This window comes from Tauraco erythrolophus, chromosome 16, assembly GCF_009769465.1.
Source record: "Tauraco erythrolophus isolate bTauEry1 chromosome 16, bTauEry1.pri, whole genome shotgun sequence".
In the NCBI taxonomy this organism is placed as follows: domain Eukaryota; kingdom Metazoa; phylum Chordata; class Aves; order Musophagiformes; family Musophagidae; genus Tauraco; species Tauraco erythrolophus.
Genome location: NC_141480.1, coordinates 7670086 through 7694249, shown reverse-complemented (window position 1 = coordinate 7694249; position 24164 = coordinate 7670086). Strand labels below are relative to the sequence as shown.

At 47.5% G+C, this 24164-nt stretch overlaps 1 protein-coding gene across 5 annotated transcripts in view; it reads right to left on the bottom strand.

Moving 5' to 3' along the window:
• Positions 1 to 15780: 15780 nt before the first annotated feature.
• Positions 15781 to 24164, bottom strand: part of GRIA1 (glutamate ionotropic receptor AMPA type subunit 1) — a 124344-nt gene continuing 115960 nt past the window's right edge. For all 5 annotated transcript variants that reach the window (XM_009986288.2, XM_009986289.2, XM_086621416.1 and 2 more), the window contains 2 exons: positions 18295 to 18429; positions 15781 to 15969 (listed from right to left, as the gene is read on the bottom strand). In XM_009986288.2, coding sequence (XP_009984590.1) covers positions 15781 to 15969; positions 18295 to 18429 — 324 coding nt within the window. The remainder of the gene's footprint in view (positions 15970 to 18294; positions 18430 to 24164) is intronic.

The window sequence follows — 24164 nt, the reverse complement described above, 5'->3', positions numbered from 1 at the left end:
CAGGGAGCAGCAGGGCTGAACCTCGTGTTCACAAACCCTCGCAGCATGAGCCAGTGCCCCCCCAAGCACATGCAACCCCACCGACAGCACACAGCCAGCTGGAAGAGGGACCACATGAGAACATGTGCACAGAAAGCCTCCTCCAAATCAGGACACCCTGAAAGCATTGAAGCTATCCAGAAAAAAAAAAGACAAAACCCTGAACTTTTCCCCGTGGGCACCCTGGCTGCCTTCCTCCTTCAGCTTTGTTTGTCCCCTCCTTCTTTCACTTGGCTCTACCTTCACACTGGATTTTGTTGTCCTACTTTTGTCCAGCCTTCTCCTAGAGCTAAGATAAACGCTATTTTCAATTAACAAGACTTGATTGCTGAAAGCAATAGGAGGCAGTTCGTTTAGAGCCAGCAAATTAATTGAAACCTAAATGTACATAGCCAGTGTATTGCTGGGAGAGCAATTATCCCCTCGTCTGGCCCTCGCCACGCGGGGCGGCGGCAGCGTCCGCGGCCAGGCTGTGCTGAGTGGGAGAAGCTCACATTGCTGTCATCCTTTCTGAAGTTCCTCTCTCAGCTGCTTTTAGCCCACTTTTATCTTGCAAGAGAAAGCTCTCCATGGCTGTAGCTGTAAATCTGTAAATTGGAGCGAGAGGATGTGTCCTGCCACTTTAGCGCTGATGGGACCCAAACAAGTGGTCAGACACGATGAGATCTTCCTCCTCATCTTCCTCCATGGCTGGAGAGGTGGGCCCGTACCAACCTCATGAAGTTTAACCAGGCCAAGTGCAAGGTCCTACATCTGGGTCATGGCAATCCCAGGCACAAATACAGACTGGGCGGAGAATGGATCGTGAGCAGCCCTGAGGAGAAGGACTTGGGAGTACTGGTGGACGAGAAGCTCAATATGAGCCGGCAATGTGCTCTTGCGGCCCAGAAGGCCAACCGCATCCTGGGCTGCATCAAGAGGAGCGTGGCCAGCAGGTCAAGGGAGGTGATTCTCCCCCTCTACTCTGCCCTCGTGAGACCTCACTTGGAGTATTGCGTCCAGTTCTGGAGTCCCCAACATAAGAAGGACATGGACCAGTTGGAGAGGGTCCAGAGGAGGGCCACGAAGATGATAAGAGGGCTGGAGCACCTTTCCTATGAGGACAGGCTGAAAGAGTTGGGGCTGTTCAGCCTGGAGAAGAGGAGGCTCCGGGGTGACCTTATAGCGGTCTTCCAGTACCTCAAGGGGGCCTACAAGAAAGATGGGGAGAGGCTGTTCAGGAGGGCCAGTTGTGATAGGACAAGGGGTAATGGTTTTAAAATAGAGCGAGGTAGATTCAGGTTGGATATTAGGAAAAAATTTTTTACCATGAGAGTTGTAGAACACTGGAACAGGTTGCCCAGAGAGGTGGTGGATGCTCCATCCCTGGAGACGTTCAAGGCCCGGTTGGATGAGGCCCTGAGCAACCTGATCTAGTGGAGATATCCCTGTTCCTCTCCAAATACTTCCAGGGTAGCTTACAGCTTGGGTATTTCCTTCATTGTCAGTGGCAAAAGACTGCTCAGGGCTTCATGGCTGTGGCGAGGGGTGCAACTGAGATGTGCAGCACCTGAACCCCAGGTAAGCCAGATCTGAGCAGCCAGGAGACACCCACTTGCAGGGGGGTTGGACTAGATGACCTTTGAAGGTCCCTTCCAGCCCTAACGATTCTATGATTCTATGATTCTATGATTCCTTTCCCCCTTTGGGAGGGCTTTTGCTGCCCAATGAAAACAGGATCAGTGCAATATTCACCAGCCATCTGGATCTCCTGACCTTTGCAGCACTGACCAGAACAAATGTTTATGGACACACAGTGGGATCTGGGACCTTAGGAATTAATTTTTCCTTAAGATACGTTTACGCATGACAAATAGCAGAGGAGAGGAGGGCAAAACAATCAGCCAGTGAAAGAAATATCCCATCATAAGAAAGATCTATGGATTTTTAGGCTCAAATGTTTTTGGCCTTGCTGTTGCCCATCAGTCACTGATTGCCAAGGGATCCACAGCAACTTCTGCACCACCAGGTCCCTTGTGAGCTGGGCTTACTCCCTCCCGTCACCTGGGGACACATCTCTCCATTCTTAGAGTTTCAGGGAAATACCTTGGGATGTTTTCTTTCCTAAAATGGGTGGAAATGGGAAAACTTCAGAAATTGTCCAAACACAGACCTGAGCCATGGAGGAGCACCCAGCTCTCCAAATACTTCCAGGGTAGCTTACAGCTTGGGTATTTCCTTCATTGTCAGTGGCAAAAGACTGCTCAGGGCTTCATGGCTGTGGCGAGGGGTGCAACTGAGATGTGCAGCACCTGAACCCCAGGTAAGCCAGATCTGAGCAGCCAGGAGACACCACTTTACTCCCCAGCCTCTCTGCCATCATCCCACAGCTCTTCAAAAAACACCTCGCTAAAAACCTGCTGCTCCACAATTTACATATCAGGGCACTGTAGGAAACAGCCCACTCTAACACACAGTCCACCTAGGAGTGGTAAAAAGCAGTAATTATGAGCCAATCTCTACCGGAGAGATGACAAACCCACCAAACACAATCATGTTTTCCCTGCTGCACCTCGCTGCCTCCGAGCCAACTGGCACAAAGACGCTGCTTTTTCGTTCCTGTACAAATTATGCTTTTAAGACTTCCCTCCCTGCCTCCCTGCCAAGCGTAGGAGGAGCCCCACGTGTCGGTAGTATTTCCGAGGCGGGCTGTTCTCAGCCCAGCGCCTCTCAAAGCCAGCAAACCTGGTGCTCGTACGAATTTTCTCTCACCTTCAAGAGATGCTGACAACGGGGGCCGGAGCGATGCCCCAGTTACATAGCTGGCACCTCCGACGGGAGCCGGCACGTTCGCAGGGAGCAGCCGAAGCTCATTAAATCAGAAAAGTAACACCCACGGAGTGCCGCGGCGCTTTCCACTCCCCCCGGCTCGCTGGGCGCCGTGCCGTGCTGCGCCTGGTAAACCGCCTGCTTGGGCACCAGCTCCATCGCGGCTCGTTACCAGGTACTCGGTATGCACCAGCGTCTGTTTTATCATCCTCCCCTCTCTCCTTTTCTCCTGTCTATCAGCTCGCTCTATCCTTGGCCCCTTCTCCATCTTGCCTTCCTGCCTGCTTAAATTTCAGGACAGTTTTCCCAGGCAGGTTGAAAAACTTTTTGGAGAGACAATTTGGGGCTAGCTAGCCAAGGGAGGGGAGATCTCTCTGGCCCTCATCAAGTCCATGACCCAATAGCTTCATGAGCAGGATTACAAACCCCTGGGACACCACAGAGAAGGCATTTCATAGATAAAGGCTGTTTAGATGACAGCAGCCACCCTGCTGCTGGTAGGCAGGAACATAAACGAGGCTGGAAAGCATTTCCTGCACCTTTGACACCTTGCACAGTTATCCCAGTTTCAGGTCAGTCTTCTTGATGGTGGCTGGCCAGGATTGTGCATAACATTTTTGGTGTCACCAAAGGTTTTTCCCAGGTGGAACTCTCTTGCTGTGACCCTTGAATGCATTTGCTTTTCCTTTTTCTTTCCTTTTTTTTTTAATGACTGTAGCATGTTGTCCCATTGATAGTAAACATCTGTGCAGTGATCAGCAAGCATACCCAGATCTTCATCTCCTCTTTCCAGCACTATGTAGTCTTGCAGTCAGCCCCTCAATCACTTTGTTGAACCCCCGCCTTTCATCTTGTCTTTCTGTCCCTCAAATTTGAAGTCTTTCAATTCTTCATGTGAATTAACAGTGGTTGCAAGACAAATCCTTCAGAGAAGCTATCTATGTATCTTTCCTTCCACTCAGCTATGCTTTGCAGTGCGACTCATTATCTTCTCTTTAGATGTCTCACTTTGACAACTCTTCTTTTATAGTCTTCATTTTAGCTAATGAGCTCCCCCACAAAATCAGATGTTTTTGTGAAGCTCATTTACATTAAACCTACCACACCTCCCTCACTTAGAAACACAAGCATCTCCAGGAGAAAAACAGACAAACAAAACAAATCACAGCAGCCTGTCATGATCTATCTTTGGGAGAGCACACAGGGCTTTTTCTCTTGTTTGCAGACTGCTGACGTGAGTTTGGTTATTCCTCCCTGGCCTGGAGAGAGGCTGTTTGCTCTTCCTGGCACACAGCACTACCTGATGCACTATAGTTACCAAAAACTATTTCCTGGCCTAGGTAGTAGTTGGTTTCTCTCACTTGAGTGCATGTATTTCTTGAGTTTTGTCTCTACTCAGTGCATAGAAATTCTCCCCTGCTGTGCCCTGATTCTCTTTGCAGTTAATGTCATTCACCTCCATTTTGCATCAGTTTCCTATGAAGCCCCAGGCACGTTATTCAGCAGGTTTCAGGATCTCTCTCAGTCTTTTTCAATCTACCTCCTATTATTCTTGTGCAGCAGCCTTCTGTCTCTGTCAACAGCGGAAGAACTTCTTACTATCAAAGGGATTAACCACCAGTCCCACAGCCCAGAATAAGGAATCTTTCTTTCCTACACACCTGCTTGGAAACCAGCTCAGCAGCCAGAAGGAGGAAGGCATTGACAGAGTTTCCCCTCCTACCGGTGGTGTTATAAGCAAGTGAGCACCTTTTCTCCCATCTCCTCCATAGGTCCAAGAGAGGACGCAGGCAGGGACTGATTGCAGAAGCCTCCCTGCATTAGGGCAGCAAACTGCCCACCTCATCCCTTCCTAAACCCCAGCCATACCTCCTCCTGCTGCTGCTGCTCCTGCTCCTGCCCGCCCAGCAGAGCCCTCCCTGCCCTCCCAGCACACCTTTATAGCCGCTGGTAATCTCCCAGTTCCTCTCAGTCTGGCCCAGCTTTGCAGCTAACAGCTGGGTGGGGTGGGGGGGGTTAACCCTTTCTCCACCAACCTCCAGACACAAACCTTTACACTCCCCTATGTAGCACATGTGTGGTTCCCTGTGTGGCACCAGGTGATGCTGGTAACACCAGAGAGGAAAACTCTGTCCTGGAAAACCGACCCTGTGCACTGCTGAGGGAGGTAGTGCTGCAGTTCTGAAGTCCTAGCTAATTACAGGACCTAGCAGGCCAGACTCAGGGCATTCATTGCAAAGCTAAACATCTGGACTTTACTTCTCTTAAGCCTTAAAATATCTGTCTGAATTATTTGGTCCCTTCCAGGAACACACCAGAAAGAGAGGGAGGCTGAAGTGGAGTTTCTCTTGCCTTACTGCATCAAACCATAGGCTATTCCTTTTCTCTCTGACCTGGCACAAACTCATGGCATCATAAAATCCTTCTGAAAAAGGATGGTTTGCAACATGGGCATGTCCTGTTTCTGGAACTACTGAGCTCTGGGCTCCCTGGAAAGGTGAGGATGGTCTCAGTGGGGTGATCTGCTGACTGTAGAAGAGGGAAGCCCTCCAGGAGCCGGGAGACTAGACAGTGACCTTTGTTTCTGCCCAGGCTCCTTGTATAGTCTTGATCCCATAAGAATCTTTCTATGCCTCAGTTTCCGGTTTTCAGAAAGGGACTTCACAGCCCTTTCTGTGCTGATTACCATAAAAAAGGATCCGGGAATCACTGGGGCAGTGTTCAGGCTCTCTTGGTGCTTCTTGGACAATGAGAAATGTTCTAAAAAGATGGCATATGGTCTCTGAGGAGTGGGTAGATTTCTCTTACACCAGAGCAAAAACACTTCTTCAAATGAAACCTAAGAGCTGATCACACCATGGTCATGTTGCTGTGTTGGGATCCTGTCAAAATACATCACAGCATAGATAGAGATATTTGACATCTTGCTGAATTCTGGGGTCTCAGAGAGGGTTGTTACAGCCTAACATTTGCTTATGAGTCTCTGGGAAAACATGGCTTGTGGCTGCCAAGGTGGCAGCTATAACCCATCTCCCATCAGAGATGCCACCAGTCCGCCTGGGGCCAGCTGGCCACAGAGGAGTTAACTGAGATTTCCCTTTGAGCATTCAATGAGTGCAATCCTTTAGCTGTTTTCCTTTGGGAAGAACAATTAACAGGCCAGGGGTTGCCCTTTCATCTTGTTGTATGGATTACCAAGCTAAAGGGAATTGATAGTGAGGATATAAAGGTCCTGACATTTCCTTCTGCAAAGAACTTGCTCTTTGTGCTCGTCTTTGATTTTTTAGGAGGTTGATGCTTTATTTTTAAATGACACACAGATGCCAACGTGTGCAAACACGCATGCACACCATGCTGACTTTGAACATATCAATCGCTGCCTATTTAGAAAAATCAATGCTTTCTCTAAAAGGCCTTTCAAGGTTAAAGTATTTCCAAATATCTCCCCTAATATCGCTCAGCCAAAGAGTACATCAGCAGCTACAAGTACATACAATTCACCATAAATCAGCTGCTTCCTTAGAGGAACAAGGTTTTACCAAGTCTTTGCCACATCTCTTCCTACTTCTCAGCTGAACCAGGACTCTGCCTTATGATGCATATTGGCAAACAGATACACTTCAGCACACAAATGGGAAAGAAAATCACAACAGCCTTTAGCCAGTCTTTCCCCATGTTTATTAGATTGAAATTAGAAATGCTGATGACCATTGTCCCTTAAAACCCCTGAAAAACATGGAAACCACCTCTGTGGCAAGTAAAGAGCCATGGGGTCCTCCAGCCCCCTTTGCGAGATCCTCTGGACAAGACAGCACTGGTGTCCCACAGCACTGCAAAATGGGGGGCAGAAGGGTCTCCCCCGGCTGCTGACCCCCATCCAGTCCCCTCCTGGATCCCATGGCACAGCCTAACCTGCCTGTGTCACCCTTGCCTGCTTGAGCAGGGTGAAGATGGGATGGAGACAGCAAGGATGAAAATGAAATAGGGATAAAATGACCTGTCTGGTAGGGATTTTCTCTCTCTCCCTCAAAAAAAAAAAAAAAAGAAACCCAGACCAAGCCAAAAAGCTATCCTCAAACCTAAGTTAGCAGATGCTTTATTCAGAAAACTTCCTGGAAATCTCAGTTATTGTCTAACCAGTAATTGTGGTCCATTTGGAGCTGGCCCTTGGCTGCCAAAGGTACCTTCAGAAAGGTTTTAATCTGCCCGTCTGCCCTGCCTGTGGGCTTGTGCCTCCGTGCTGTGGCTTCCCAATCACAGCCCTTACCCAGCTCCACGGAGGAGAGGCAGCAAGTGCCCATTATATTTTAATAGCAATAATATTCAGCACTTAGGCAGGTGTTAGAGGGCTCAGCTGAGCTGTTAAGCACAAGCCTCTCCTGCCCATGATGAGTGCCAGCGAGCGCAGGGCTCTCGGGGTCCCTCCTGAACCGCAATTGCTCCTGCGCTCACACATCTCATGGGATGACCTTGACATCTTCCCCTTTCCAGCCCACTGTGTCTCCAGGCTGGAGGGGACATCTGCAGAAATCACCCTCTAGTGGAACTGGGACCTCAGCTTTGCACAGAACCTCTCCATGTCCGGCTCTGAGCTGAGTCGGTCTGTGGGGCGATGGCTGTGAACAACCTCTGGCAGCTCATAGTAAATTGCTCCTCTCTGTAGCAAGGAGGGTGGCAGTGAGTATGTGGCCCCATGGGCTCTGTGGGTTAGCAGCGTACTGGTGAGGTGCATCACCTGTGGGACTACCCCCAGGAGCTGGGAAATGCCCTGCAAAGGCAGTGGCCGCTGCCATGGGGTCTGGGCTGGGAGATGCTGCTGAAATGGTTCCATGGGACAAGCACACGGCTTGCGTAGGGATCCCCTGTATCCCAGCTGAGGAGCACCGAGCCACAGCAACCTGATGACCTGGGGGCTCAATTTGTTATCTCCACTGTGGCAATGCTGCCTGGAGGTGTGGAAGGTTGCTGGTACCAGTTATCCCTGTGGCTCTGCTGTGGGGTGAAGGTGGGGGTGGTAACCCACGGCTGCTCATCTCAGGGCTTAGCTCAAGCCCACGGTGACTGTGGTTTCCCTTGAGCACAGCGGCTTTGCAGAGCAATGCAGTGGGTGGTTTGTAATGCGGCGCTGCCCAGAAAAGCCACGTGCCGCCTTCACTGTTGCCGCTGCTGCAGGCCCCTGCCACTGCCCTCCTGGTGTTAGTGGAGAGAGCTGGACCAGCCCTGGAAGGAGCTGAAACACTTTTGCTTTCGTTATTTTGATTTATATTTGTCTTTTTTTGTTTTGTTTGGAAAGCTGTCCCAACCCACTTTGCAGCCAACAGTGGCTGGAAGTCTGTGAAAGGGCATTGGCCACGCTGGAACCACCTGTTTCCATCGCCGAGCATGGCTGCACTGGCCTAACTGGGCTGTGGAGCCATCCACCCACCCAGCACAGGGTGCACTCCTGCATCTACAGACCGCTCTGGCAGTGCCAGCTCCTTGCAGAGGAGATCTGGGTCCATAATGGCTTAAACCCCCCCAGCACCTCCTCAGGGCTTGGCTGCCAGGGCAGAGGATCTTCTTCTTGCTCTGTTTTTTGGTGTGCTTTTGTTAAACTGGCCGTGCAATGAGCTGAGTGAGGGCTCAGTCGTCTGCACAGGGGTGATGGGCAGGGAGGACAGTAACCCCCAGAAAACGGTGCTGTTCCTCCAAACCCTATGGATCACTTTGTAGTGACGCTTACAGACGAGGAGCATTTTCTTTAACAAATATGAATCTAATGGATTAGGTCTGATCTAATTATGCATTCTGCATTAAGCTGATGCTCCCACTGTCTGCGCCTGCTAGCATAATTAAACTTAATGTACTTTTAATGATGTCTTCTTAACTCATGCATTCATATATGATTAGAATCAAACAGGACAAGCTGTCATGAGTCCAGGAGAGCTCTTTTGGCAGCCTCTGATGGGACTCATGTTGAAATATTAATAATGCAGATTTCAAGGTTAACAACATTGGTTTTGAAGTGGGGAAAGCTTGTCACAGAGTTTGAGCTAATCTGAGGCAACAAAACAGCTCCCCTTTCAAGTTCAGCCTCTTCCCATCTTGCACATGTGCTCCTGGGAGCAGGGGAATTTAAGTTTTACTTGGTGAAGATGTCGTTAAATAAGTGAAGTGCACTCCGGGCAGCAGCTAGCAAAGCAGCTGGGCTGACAACTCTGTGGGCACATTTCGGGGGGTTGCTGGGTGCTCTGTCCTGGCATGCTCAATCTTTGCTCCTTTTCCCTTTTCCTGAAAATCAGGAGCAGTTTGTTCTAGGGTTTGGCAAACAGAAGGCAAACTCTACTTTTGTCTCTGCTCCCCTTTGGTTGAATGCAATCAGGCTGTGTTCCCCCTCCCAGCCTCTCTGGGCTTTATCCCTAACCTCCTCCATGCAGGAATGTGCTCCCTGGAGCCGTGCACCACCTCGTGCAATGGGGCCTGGGGAAGCTTTGGCATTGCTGCCCTGGCTCCAGAGTCCTACACAAAGCGGGTAACAATACTGCAATGAGTTCCACATCCGCCCCTCCCCCCCTTTTTCTGTTTTTATGGATTTATTTTTTTTTTTATCGGCCCATGGCCTGGCAGGCAGGGTGTCTTTCGGGTTCCTGAGAGCAAGTTGTGAAATCGTCTGAAATCCTTCCAATGGGAAAGCATTGATTTATTACACTGTAATACTGTGTGAACAACACCATGTACCTTTCATCTAAAAAGTCAGGACTTATAGAACACGACATGCCATTAATTTTGATGCCAGCTCAAACAGAGGAGGAATTACTGCCAAGGGGATCCAGAGAGCATGTTAAACCAGCCCTGCAGAGTAATGAACATACTTGTGGCTGTTACATTATACCATATCGATCTTTAGGAGTGAAAAGGTATCTTGAGAGCTAATTTGGGCCGTCAAAGGCATCTCTTAATATCTGTGTATGCATATGTGTGTGTGTGTATGCACTGTAATTAGTGCATGAGAAAGGGATGAGCTTAAACTTCTCCATATCCCTTCCAGGGGTGAGGATTATTGCATTCACTGCTCTAGAGACAGCTCTCCCCTTGCATATGTTCAGCAGGTGAGTTCCCTCAGGTAGGAGCTTGGTGGAGACGCTGCCCAGCACCCTGCCTCTCTCCATCCCGAGCCAGGTGTACCGCCTGGCAGCCAGACAGCAATGCCTCCTGGAGGCAAGTCTGCACCAGTAAAAGGGAGATTAGTCTAAGTGCTCCGGGAACAGCACAATAATTTAGCACTTTGCAAGATTGTGGGTCCATATAATGTCTCGATTTGCAGAAGGGCTCCCTGTTGCTTGAGTACAGCGTGATGGGTTGTGGGATCACTTCTGCCAAGTGTGGAGCTGGATTCACATCTCTGCCCTCCTCCCAAAGGAAGGTCAGTTCATTTCTCTTCTAAAGCTATATGGTGATATAGATGTAGCTGCAATAAGACAACCACCATGTACATACCCAGAGCCTACTCCAGGTCTCGAGAGGAGTAGCTGGCAGTGCTGAGAGTGGGACTGATGTACAGATGAAGGAGAGATGGGGATGGGAGGTGATGCTGCAGGTCAGGGCCGAGTGGAAAATCCCAGAGTGGGAATGGTCAGGATGCTGATGGAGAGATCAGTTTGGAGTTGCCCCTCCATGCCTAGGAGGACCTTTTCCAGGTCTTTGCACATTAAATTCATCCCTCTTATATACTCAAACCATGAGGACCAAGTGCCTGGAAAAGAACAGAGCAGCTCTGTGTAAGAAGGAAGCTGGGAGGGTGTCATCTTTGTAGTGAAGCTGGAGCAGCATAGAGCCCAAGCAGTTTTGTCTGGCACCATCTGGCATCTTTTGAGCTTGGTTGCATGTGGATTTTGCCCCCAAAACCCTGCCCTCCTGTGAGCTGGTGGGCAGCTGTGCATAGCACGGTGACTCTCTGTATTTCTGTTAATTAATTAACTGGGTAGCAGAGACGCAAGCATGGGGGCTTCAGCCAGCAGCAGGCTGCCGAGACACAAAACCAGCACTGGTGGCTGAAAAATTGATTCGTTTCGACAGGCACCATGAAGGCAACTGGGGAATCTGTGTTTAAGAGAGATCAGCAGCTACAAAAGCCATCAGAGAACAGGCTGCACAGCTCTTTAAAAGGTATTTGGGGTTAATCTGGTACCTTTGCTGGTGGCAAGGGCCTGAACCCATCTTCTCCCGTCTCCAAGGTGGTGGGTGCTTCAGAGCAACCTCCACTAGCTAAGCCACAATCTGTGCTGTATTTCTCATGCCACGACAGTGAAGAGTACCATCAGTGTCCTAAGGATACCACACTCCACTGTGATGGGTCATCTAAGCTCTGACGTGTGCCTCCATGTTGGACTGATATGTTAGTTAGAAACATGCACAAAAATGTTTTTCTGGGGACCCAGAGGCACATGTGAAACTTGGGTGACTGACCACGTCATTGAAAACGAAGCACGGGCCTGTGTTCACAGTGAAAACATCTCCATATCTCCTAAAACTTTTGATGGAGATATGTGGCTGAGTTGCTGGAGCTGAATAGGTTAGTGGTACCCACTGAGTTACAGCAAACATTGATGAGTCCCTGCCCTGTCCCTTCACTGAGCTTAGATGAATACGTTCTCCGTGCATTGGGTGGCAGGTAGGCACATGGACAAACAAGTCCACCTGAATCTTTTTGGAACATCCCAGCTTTGTGACCTGATGCCAAGGTTATCATCCCACAGCAAAGGGATGGACTGGGTAATGTATCTGTTCCTCAGCTGCTGCACTTCAAGGTTTGGTGGTTTTTTGCTTCAACAATTGCTGAAGATGGTTTTGGATTCTTGCTGGAGACTTTCTTGCAAGGAATGTTTGCTTTTGCCACTAGGAGGGAATTTTGTCCTGTTTATGCCAAGATATAAACGAATATTTCATGTCCTTTTCTCCAACCTCACTGGGAACCAAGAGTGAACCACTGAGCAAGAAGAACATTTTGAGACAGGATCCAAGCCCACAGTACAGTACTGGATGCCTAAGCAATTGTGGAAGACCGAAATGGGTTGATCCAGCATAGCCTGCCATGGGAAACCTCTCCTTTGAGCCCCATTGACTGGGAGTCTCTTGTGAAGAGAGAGGGTGTCTCTTGTGAAGCCTGAGGGTTCACAGCCCCTTTCAGAACATATTAATTCTGCCCCTTGCTGATTCTATCTTTAAAATTTACCAGTGGGTAAACAACCCCTTGTGAATACTGGAGACCATGAATCTATATCCAGGGCCCTGTGGGGTAACCTGGGACGCCTGGTCCAAGGCACTTTTCTGTCTCAGCTTCCCCAGCTGATAAATGGGAATGACGACATAGGGAAGGGAAGCCCTTCCAGATCTGTGACACCAAGTGCTACATAAGCGCATGATATTAATGATTATAGTTAACCTCAGCAGCTGTCAGCATCTGCATAAATGTCCAAGGGCCTTTAAATCCTACTCTCCTTCCCCTTCAACAGACTTTTGAATGAGGAATTTTGCAGGTTAATTGTGTGAAAACTGAGTGAGAAACATGTTAAATGTCCAAGCCTCTGAAACAGCATGGGAGCTCCTAGGAAAGCCTATCCCAGTGAGGATTTTTGGACCAGTGCTGGGTCTGAATTATATCTGAGCTGACCATGTCTTCTCTCTCTACAAAAACAAGCTAAAATCCTCTAATAGTCCTCCTCAAAAGATAACCCCACAAAACTCCAAACGAAGCAAAATCGTTCACTATGAATCCAATGAATGTTTAGTTTCCTGACTTGGGTAAATATTAGATAGATTCCCAATTTCAACCTGAAGCAGTTTATTTGGCTGCTGTTCACAAGTCAGACACAGCAATAATCAAGGAAATCTCGTTTGATTCAGGTTGGGTAATGTTGCCTGAGGGATAACATCATTTTCATTCTCACACATCCAGCACTGGCACAAAACGGCATGGACAGGTTTGAAAAATGGATCATGGATCCTTGGTGCTAAAATTCCAGCTGATAGTTTCATTTTTGTGTAAATAATAATTACCAATTAAAATGTTGCTTGAAAAAAAGAGAATGTGGAAAGAAAAACACTGTTGCATTTGCTAAAGCAAAATCCTTTGCAGTACTGCCAAAAGAAAAAAAAAAAGAAAAAGAAAATACAAAAGAGAGTTAAAACAAATATAGCTGTTAAATAAAAGATCCAGATACCAAAGAGCAAAATTTAATGAAAGCCAAAACTGTTAAATATGGATTCCTGTTGAGAAAAAATGTCAATGTCTTAAGAGTTTTACCATTACTCTATTTTTAAGAAAAGTGTAGTAAAAATACATATTACAAGTTAACATTTTCCACGCTTTTGTCCTATTCATATTTTTTTTTTTTTTTTAACCCCTCCACTGATCAAAAGCCTTTGAAAACTGCATCTCACATCTTCACGTCACAGGCGGCCAGTCCTAGCACAGACGCGCTGCTTCTCACGAGACCGTCTCACTGCCCGGTCAGGCTCCCTGCAACCTGCTGCCACGTGGTCCTGTCTTTGGAGGAGGACGAGGTACCAATGGGTCTTGGCAGCCTGCTCCCACCATGGCGAGGTCCGGGACGCGGCAAGAGCTGGGTCAGGAAATGCATCCGAGGGCTCTGGGCATGGAAACAGGCTAGCTTGTGAGATTCCTCCACTGTCCTAGCACTTACACAGAACTGAAGTTAAAATTAAGAAAAGCAGACTAAAAATAATGATAACCAACACAAAGCGACCTGAAGGGGTGTTTGGAGTTCATGTTCCGTGATGAAAGGTGAAGATCACAAAGGTTTCCAGTGGTGGAGAGAGGAAAACATATTGGCACAAGACATGCTGTGCTCGAGCTTAGGACCTTGACTGTGACTTGCTGATCTCCAAAGTGTTGCACGACTAGTGGGCAAATGGAATGCGTACTTTGAACCAGGCAGGTGTTAAAGGTGGTAAACGTATTGCTTTGCACATTCATACACGACTTGAAACTGGTATTCAGGCAGCTTCCAGCTGTACTTATGGACAGCTAGATAGACAGATCCTCCTCATAGACCTGTGCCAGTCATTTGCCTGCATCACTTTCTTTTCACCTGCCTCCAATCTTTTCCTGTTCCTCTTCTGCTACATTGCAAGAAAAAAAAAAAAAAAGGAAAAAAAAAAGGAAAAAAAAAGATAAAAAGCAGCTCAGAATGCTCCAATAGCAGCTCGGTTCCAGCTAGATATTTGCTGGGTCCTGTGAGAAGCTTTGAACTTTATTTGCCAGCAGTGATGGACCTGTGAGATAGGACAAGGCTGAGTGGGTTCACCATGGTCCCTGCCCCACAGATCTTCTCTCTCTCCAGATGCTCTCCTGGGAATCCTTCACTTCTGAGGAAGTGTCTCAGGCCCACCAGGGTGGGAAGCATTTGTCTGTCCATGCCAGTGATTCGCAGAATGAACCTCTAGTGCAGTCCTAGAAAACCATCCTTGCCCCTTTGATCTCCGTGCCTGTGGCTGGACTCTCAGCTGCCTATCTGGCAGTGCAGGGTTCTGCAATACTGAGTTTGGGGTCAGCAACCGGCTCTCCCGGCTTGTGGATGCTTCCCTCTCCCTAAGGATACACAAGTGGGAAACTGCTACTTTTGGCTTTGTACCCAGACAGGCTACAATGTGATGGGAAGTCTGAGTTTGACCAGCCCTGATGCTGTTGAATATCATGGACACTTGAATGAAGCTCTTGTAGGGTCTGCTCCTTGGTTTGTTTTAGCAGTTCCTTCCAGGAAACCATTGTGGCCAACTATCTACAAAATGTCTCTCTTAATTAGAAAAACGGCCATAAAGGGATTTCAGAGCAAAAAGGCAGGGATATTCCCATTGCAGCCCCATGACTTCTAGCATAATTTACTGGTTAATAGGCAGCCATCTAGAACTGGATGTCTTGAGATGGTCTATTCTGGGCTCAAGGTGGTTCCCTTATGTGACCACCAAAGAGGGAGCACACACAGAAGCTAAGCAATGAAGAAATGGTTCACAGTTGCTTGTTAGCCCCCAATAACCTAGGCAGGAGAGTCGCATGTGAGGGGAATGCTGCATTTACTTTCTTCCATAAACAGCAGCCAACCATGATCTTAGACCAACCATCTGCTCTCGTCTGCCACGTGTGGCCGTCTCCGCTCCAGGCACACGAATCTTCTCTTGAGCCGCCACTCATCATCTCTGGAAGAATTATCACTTTGTCCTCAGGTTACCTGGGGTTTCCAAACTTGCTCATGACTTTGCCCCTGTAAAACAGCCTCATGTTTTTGTTCAGGTTCTTTCTCACGTCAAGTCCTTCCTGTTGCAAGAGCTGTTCGCAGCTCCATCTGCCTCATTGCAATAACTCCACAGCCTGAGCTCACAACAGAACAATGGAAGGCAGAATCACGATGGACAAAAGGGGTCACTGCTGACACCCTGCAGGGAGTTCAACTTGCCATTTATCAGATTTTCTTTTTTGCTGTTAGTAGCTCAGACATTATGGTTTGCATCCCAAACTAAACCAGGTTGAAGGACTGAGCAGGGAAGGGGGAAAGGGCTGATGTTACCCTGACACCACAGGAATTAGTAAGAAAAAATATATATATTGCACACACTAAGACTTATTAACAACCAAGTTAAAACAAAATGGCATAGTCCTCATTAGTGTTCCAGTGGTTCTTTGCTCAGGGACAGTTCACGAGTCTGTTAATCCCATTACACTCTCCTTATTGCAGTACAGACCTGTTTCTGTTCTCCTGCCAGTGGATCTGTTTGCAAATAAAAAGGGAAATGGATTTGATTTCCTCGAGAAGATCCATCCAATTGTCCCTTCTGTCATCATCGTTTGTCTTGTTGGTGTTGGGTTTTTTTTTGGCTCTGGAGGGGGTGGAGTTGGGCTGCCCCTGCTCTCACCCAGGCAATGGGTCAAAAGGCCAATTATAATCCCGTAGCTCCCAGGGACATGCCAGTGCTGTGGCTCATGCACGGGATCGTCTGCATGGATTTGGGGAAATCATGGCTGACCACACGTCCATTTTCTCCACTGCCTCCTGCTGCAGCCGGCCTGGGAAGGGTTGATGTCCGTATGGCTTCGTTGATTGATTGCTGTGGGATTAAACAAAAACCCTTTTTAGGAAGGACGGGGGGGGTCTCCCCCTGTCCTTAGCAATGTTGGAGAAATTACAATATCAAACAGTGTTGTCTTTCTGTCACTGTTCTCTCCTTCCTTGTCTCCATTCAGACTCTCACTTTCTACAGGTCCCTACTGCATCTGCTCTGTTAATTCACACCTCTTCTACATTCAGCATGAAATGTTTCAGCAGCATTTTGGGCTATAAAGCATATGTGCCATATGCAAAAACTATTCGAACTCTGCAACATAAGAACAGTCATCCTGGATCTGAGCAGAGGTATTACACACACTTCCCCCATAGATATGCTATTACTACTCCAGTACTGTTAAGTATGGTGGACTCTGACTCACTGCAAGCATATGTTTAACTTTCCTCATGTGAGAAGTTGAGCATGTGCCTATGTTTTTGTCTACTGTGATGACTGAAGTAACCAGGAAATTCAAATCTAATTCAGGAAACCAAGTCTCATCTTCCTGTTTCAGATACTGCCCAAAATGTTGGCTTTCAGAGATCTAAGGAAATCACCCGTTTAGAACAACTAAACTAGAAGATGAAGTCGATTCGGCCTCTTTGCGTTTAAGCTATCTCTAAGGGCATCATCATCCTTTCTTGGCTGGGATATCCAGGTGAAGAATTGTCCAGAGCAGATAAATCTGGAACAGTTATTCAGAAACAGTCAACTTAGTGCCTTGCCAGGCATGGAGCTGCCTCCTGTGCTGGTGGCATCTGTAGCTCTCCCAGCGGGTCTGTAGGGACTGGCTAAGCAGGGGTTGGGTTTAGAGGGGATCCAGCCCATCTTTCTGGGCACTTGCCTGGGCTCTGCTGAATGGCTTTGTGGGGCAGCTGCTGCTGCTGAGAGTCAGCCAAAAGGACGAGCTTAACCAGATGTTAACATTGGGATGACTCCTTCCCGCAGTGGCTGGTTTTAACACGGCAAGAGCACCGCAAGCTAACGCTGACGTGAATTAGTGGGTCATTTCAAGTAACACAGGGAAGCCAATAGCAGGGCAGAATCTCCTTAAGACTAAAACTATGGAGCTATTGCATTCTGACACACACTTTCACAGTGTATTTGTGACACACCTAGCTTTACAGTGCAGACAGCAATTATAACATAATTTTTGTACATTCAGGGACATTAATTGCTCACATTATCTTACCCCTGTGCTCAATGTACCTCTCATTGCCTGTAGAATTTTCTAAACCTCAATGGGAAAAGAGCTGTTGCACACTTTCAGTGAATTAGTTATTATTGCTGACAAAACATTAAGCATGTTGTGAAACGGTGACATAAAACCCAAAGAAATGATTGCTTATTTTCCTTTTGATTCTGAGTAAGTTTCAGTGCTCGGGGAAGCGAAAATCTCTCTAAATTTTATGAAACTCACTGCATACTTCATATATTCACACCGACTTCCATGCTCATGGGAGAGGTCAAGATGAGCAAGAAAGGGGTCGTGTTACTCTTACAGCACAGATCCCACCGCACCCTTGTACACGATCGTATCTATATAAGAAATCGCCTCTGCTAGTCATCTGAGTCAAGATGTACTTGTTCCACAGATGCTACATTCAATGTGTATCCCCAAGGCTCTCAAATCTAATCCACTCTTGATATGACACTCTGAAATTTAGGCACGACAGGATTTAGGACTGAAACAAATCTCCTGGGTCATAGGAAATATGCTTCTGCAAGACCATGACAGGCTGGAGGAAAAAACCTATTACAGGAGACATTGGAGGCCCATTTCTCTCTAAAAGGACCCATAGTTCTGAATTTGGAGACCCACACCATCCGTTCCAGGGCAACAACACTCTGAGCATGTATTGCTGTTGCCAACCTGCAAATGGTGCCAGCAGGGTGCCAGCGAAGGGAACAACAGGATATGATTCATTACCACGCTTAGCCCAGTTTTGCTGTTAACTACTTGGGTTTGGGGATTTTTTTCATATTGCAGTAACGGCTGTATCATGCCAACCCCAGCACACTTCATCCATGCTGCATAGGCATTGCCATAGTCTGCTTTCGTTAATTTTAAGATTCCTGGTACTGTTTGTGCTATGGTTTTACTCTATGTCTGGATTTTGAACTAGTATTATGCCACATGTCAGCTCCCCGCTACGGCCCACTTGACCCTCTTTTAGCTTCCTCTAATGTTCCTATTCCTTTCTAGCAAGCCGAGTGACGTGGTCATTTCGTTATCCCTATGTCTTGGCTTTCCACCCATGGTCTAGGCTGCATCCATCTCTGAAGGCAGCTTTGGAGCTGGGGTAGGATCAGAGAGAAGGTGTGAAAGGCCGGAGAATGGGTTGCCACCTTCATCCGCTTTGATTCACTTCTGGACTTGTAACAAAACTCGATTAAGGCAACCAGCATGGCTAGTCCGAGCCCACCGATGAGGATATAGAAAACCCCCGCCACATTGCTGAGACTCAGCGCGCTCGTCTTGTCCTAGAAGAGAAAGGAGAAGGGAGGGAGGGGAGGGCATGTGGGAAGGAGAACAACAAAATTAATATAAGATTGCTCCAGGAGGGATGGTGCACAATACAGCAATGTTGGCATTACATCATCTTCCTCTTTAAATGTGCAGGTGACATTTCTAAGAGCATTTTCAATTTTTAATTCAGTGTCTAGTAAATCTAATGTTTCCCTCACACAAACAAATAAACATTTCTTCGGCAATGTGACTCTTTGTAAAGGTTTGGGATCTCCATTTTTCAATCCGCTAACTGAAATGCTTGTTTTACCCAAAATGCCTAGTTTAAATTATTGATTAAAGGAGGGGAAAAAAAAATTCTCTGCCTCTGTGACATTTGCTTGTCCCTGATGTCTCGCCTGAAATAACCTGTTCTCTTGAAATGCTCATTCCTGCATTCCTAGATTGTTTCCCCCGCAAATTCTGTTGCTGAGCAACACATTGAAATGACTGGGTTTTTTTTCTTTTTCTTTTTTTATTTTCTTCTTCAATACTAAGGTTGAGGTGACACCTGAGCTGTCCGCAGAAACTCATTTGATTTCTGTGTAATAAGGCAGTTATTTCGTATGCAATCAAGACCCGTTGATGCATGTCTAAGCTAATTATTTAGTTGGCAATAAATACGGCTATTAATGGACCACAACTCACAGTCAACAGCTATGTTCTGATTTTACAATTGCCTAATGAATTGTCATGGTTCTCTGGGGAAGAGGTGAGTCTCAGAAAGATTCATTTCACTGCTAGGGAAACCGAGTCCCCACATCTAACTCCAATGTCACTCAGTGCAGCTCTCAAAACCTTCTCCTCCATGTTGACCAGGTAGAGTTGAGATGTTAGGATAATTCGGGCAGCAGCAGGACCCAGAAGCTTGGCTGAGCTCCATGTATGAGGCTCCTGCTTCTGGGACATACTTTCTCTACAGTGCAACCAGACAGAGGTTCCCAGCTCCATGCTTGTCGCTGCTCTGCAATTATTGTCTTGGTACCTATTTGCTGGTACAGATTCCCCAGGGCAAGCCCAACAGGTCAGCGCAAATCTGTTGGAGCAACCAGAGTCTGACGAGCACTGACAGCCCCATTCCCTGGACTTGGGAGGAAAATTGCATATGGATCATGTGAGATGCAGCCACACAGTTAAAGGATAATATTTATGACTGTAGAAGTATCTGCAGTTGAGAAGGGAGCCTCTGCAGGGTTCTTGGTGTTCCCTGCTACTCCATGGACACGTGGACTGGTAGATGGCACAGCTTGTTCCTTGTTCTTATAGGACAGTTGATTCACTTGCTCTGCTTGGCAGGTTTTACAATAAGTGACCCACACTTTTCAGGAAAGGCAAGGATTCTGGAAGCAGGAATCTGTATTGGAGAGATGTCGAAAGTGTCCAAAACCAAACACCAAGACAAGCACTGAAGGTTTTGATTCAAGAGCAGTCTGCCTGGAACTGGCACTGTCTTTTGGGCAAGAACGTTTTGCAAAAGGATTCTGTCTTTTGCAGTACTAGGGTCTGATGGCAAAAAAGTTGACCCACAAAGCATGAAAACATTTCAATTTCCAAAACTGAAAAAACCCCTCCTGTTACAGAAGAGAACGTAACTTTTTTTATTCTTTTTTTTTTTTTAATAGAAAGAAAAGAGAGTTCCAGTCAAGAATACTAAAAAAATGTGGGTTTTTTTCCTACCGCTTGTTCATCTGGTCCCACCGCCCATGTAAGCTGCAAAGCTTCTGCCCATCCGTAGCTCTCACTGCCACAGGCTCCAGTGCCAATGAGAACCAACTTTTCACTCTGAACCCTCTGCTGAAAGATGCCAAGGTTTGGTTAGAGGTAAGCCCTGCAGAGTTTCAGTCACTGGAAAAAACTCCACCAGTGATCTCATTTTCTGTGCTTTGCTGATTGACATCGCTGCCAAGAGATTCGCCGCTGTCACCGTGTGCGTCACACCACTGCAGACATGGCAGTTGCCACTGGTGGATAGTTTGGTTTCTCCTTTGTACAACCTTCATACGCTGGTCAGTTTGCAGTTTTACAGATGCTTCCTGCGTGCTCTCCATAATGAGAGATTTCTGCAAATACCCTCCTAATTTCTGCAGTTTCCATATTTGAAGGATTATTATAGTCTGCCTTCATGCATTTTTTGCCCCAGGCTTGACTGTACCTTGTTCAGTCATGTCTTCTCCGCAGATTACTGGGTATACTTTTAAGCACCAGCTGAAAAACGTAGGGAGTTTTTTAGTGAAGATTTAGAAAAGCAGAGCAATTACTCCATGAAAACTGGGTTATAACACATCAGGTACTTTGCCTCTTCAAATTCAGCCTGAAGGGGCTGCACCAGCTTCCGGAGGAACAAAGACACTAGAGGTGGGCTGTCCTCCTTGGCACCCTAACCTTTTAGCCTGGCTCCTTAATGAAAAGTGGCTGATTAGCACATGTTCTGTGCTCAGAGGGAAGGATGGGGAGAGGGAAGGAGGTGGAGCAGCCTATTTGTCTGTTTCTTAATAATAATTTTCAGCCCATACTTTCAGCTTGATTTGATAGAAGGGTAGAGATCTCCAAGATATCAGCGACCTCCAAGCTTTGTGAAAAAGACTGACACTGTAGAGAAGAGAAAACCTATTAATGCTCTCACTCAAATAAATGTATCAGTGCAATCCATACTAGGCATCAGAGACTCCACGTGGGTCTTTGACTTGCAGCCACAGATCCTTAAGAAACTCGTCTTCCTTGGCTATGCCTGGCATGGGAATACACAAATTTCAAGTTTTACTGGCCACAATATTCTTGTATTTCCACCCCAATTTGGGGGGCCATGGTCCAACAGGGCACCTTCTCAGCCGGCTGCAATGGCAGAGCAGTCTGGCAGCCAGGAAAGGCTGCTCGTTCTTATTTTCCACTTTCCTCCTGATGCCAGCAACATACCGACCACTAAGAAAGAGATGACCCAAAGCAGTTTCCTGCACTGCTATTTCAAACAATTAATTTCAGAGCTGCTGTATTTTTCTTACGTTTAGTTTGCAGTAGCGTTATTATTATTATTATTATTATTATTATTATTATTATGGTTGCTGTTATTATTACTGTTATTACTACTATTACTATTATCATTGAGAGAATTGGGGTGAATTGAAAGTTGTCTTATCCAGAAGGTGAAGGAAAGCATAGCAAAGCACAGCGGTGGGCAAACCTGCTGGGAAGGAGGGAGTTTCACCTCTGCCACCATAACAAGGTTTCTCCCAGAAAGCCAAAGACACAGTCAGCTTCGGCAGGGCACTGAGGAACACCCAATGGCGGGGGCACGGCTGGTGGCACAGTCTGCTATCCTGAGCCAGGCTGAGAAGTGAAATTGCTCCTGTGGTGTCACTTGACTTTTTGCTCATGCTTTCCTTTTTATTTTCTTTTTGTTTCCTTCCCTCTCCCAGCAGGACATGCAGACATGTTCTCTGGGCAGGAGCAGCATCTTGTTGCTCTCATCAGCTGCAGGACCAGACCCACGCAATGGGTAGGAAACGCTGCATGCCCCAGCAAGGCTTTGCCTGCTGTTTCCGTGCACGCTCCTGCCCTGATAATGCTTATCATAATAAAAAGTCCCAAATTATGCTAGAGGAGAGGAGAGGAGAAGACCCTCCCCTCCTCTCTGCTCGGGCTCTATGACACCAGATGCTCTCCTGCAGAGCTGCCCATCACTGAACCAGCTTGTTAGTGGGAGTGTAAATGTCACCACTCGTCTCCCGCGGCGGCAGAGTGCTGACGTGGGGGGAAGATTGGCAGGTGAAAAGAGAAAGAAAAACCCATCTTTCCGAAAGCCCGGCCTTGTTGCTGCAGCAACCAGGCACCTTCCCGTCTGTTCCTCTCAAACGTGGCACCGTGTCCGTCATCCTCTTTGTCATCATTTATCCTCCTTGGCTGAAAGGCATTAAGGTCAAATTTGTGCAGTTTCAAGGCATGGCTGGTCCTTTCTTTTACCCTGCATGACCAGAGCCCGTCGGCAGCATGGGGTGATGACACCACAAGCTGTTGTGGTCTCCACGGAAGATGAACTGTCCTTAGAGCAGGTGGTGGCTGCAGAACTTGAGCTTTTACACCAAACACTGGGCTGCTTTTATTCAGGCAAAAAACGAAGCTCAGCAATGAAGGACACAGTGCTGCCCATCGACTCTGAGCACCGCTGCGGGTCTGCCAAGGCATGGGTAGGAGCACATGGATGGCCGGCTGTGGGGATGAGGCTGCCCAGTGTGAAAAGATACCCTTGGTTTGAGAACCAGCCAATTCCCTGCAAAGGCAGGGCAAGATGGTAGCAGGATTCGTTCCCTATTTTTCATCGTTTTTTAAAACAAAAGTGCAATTCTTTCAACTGGAGGAGTGGGAGATCCCTGTGGTTTTGATGTAGGTCCTTTAGATCCATGAAGCTCTCTGGCTTCCCCTGCAAGCAGATTTCACCTTGCCATCCTGGTCTGGAAAAAAGCTTCCTTTCTCCCATTGCCTTGCAAAAGTCTCAGGGAAGAGGAGAATGACATCCATCTGCCCTGACATTTAGTGTCCACCTAGTCATTACACTCCAACAACCGAAGGCAACCCTTTCAAGCCCACAGCACATTTCATAGTGTGCAAAAAAAGCTGTCCACCCCGTGCTTGTTTGTAAAATTGGGTCCTTCTAGGGAACTTCCTAGTTACGGTCTGTCTTTCCTCTGGGCTTATTTGTCTGTGGAAAATAAGGGGAAGTGCAGGAAGGCTGGGAGACAGGACCAGGAATTGGTGGATAGTTTCTAGCTATGTGAAGTGCTGGAGATGTGTGTGCATGGAGAAACCTCAAGACTGCGGGAAAGGGTGGCTGCCATGGGTTTACTGCACGGACATTGCTGCCCAGTGCAGGACACTGCCTGGGATTTCCCACTGCCTGGCAATGCCACTGGAGCTGCCCAGCATCGCCTGGGAGGGCATAACATATCCAAATATTCAGCAAAGCAGGAGTGTTTGCCTCTGGAGTTTTAGTTCAGATCCCCTAATGCATCTGCTGTTTCTCTATAGGGATTTCTCTGGATGAAATACTCGGTGGGCAATAGATAGGTAAAGAGGCAGATTAAAAATAGGATGCACAGAGTCAGCTACAGGTGTGGGGCATCATCTGGGGCCAAAGAACATAAGCCTGGGAAACACTAGAGGTTTTACTTGGCTCTGGCTCGAAACCTTGGATACAAACCTTATATCCAGCTAGCCCCTCACCCCTCTTCACTAGCATTCATTTATCCCGCTGAAAGTCCTCTAACTGCGGACTAAGCTCAGCTCGACAATAGACAGAAATGGGAAGGTTTTGTCATGCCTATGGGAGGAAAGATATGAAATGGCCTCCAACCTCTCAAGCCTTGTTCTGAACCTTGGCTATTAGAGGAGAGGTGTGTGGTCCGGCTTTGTATCCCTAAAGCACAGGTGGGTTTTGTTCCCACGATGGGCAGGAGGGGGGAAGCTGTGCCTGGTGCTCAGCCCTGTCTTCCCTGCCTCCCCCCGGGCACCAACGGCACCACGGAACACGGGAAAGGAACTGCTCATGCAGCAGCCAGACAGCTCGGCTTGTTTGTGGCAGGTGCAGAAGAGCCCAAGAAGCAGAAGTTGATAAAAACCAGGTGGGCCATAGGTGGGTGTATTTGGCCGGCTGCATTCATGAGAACAAGGGAGGAAGGCGACTGCTGAGTCTTTCTGTGGGTGGGAGAGGGGGTCTGGC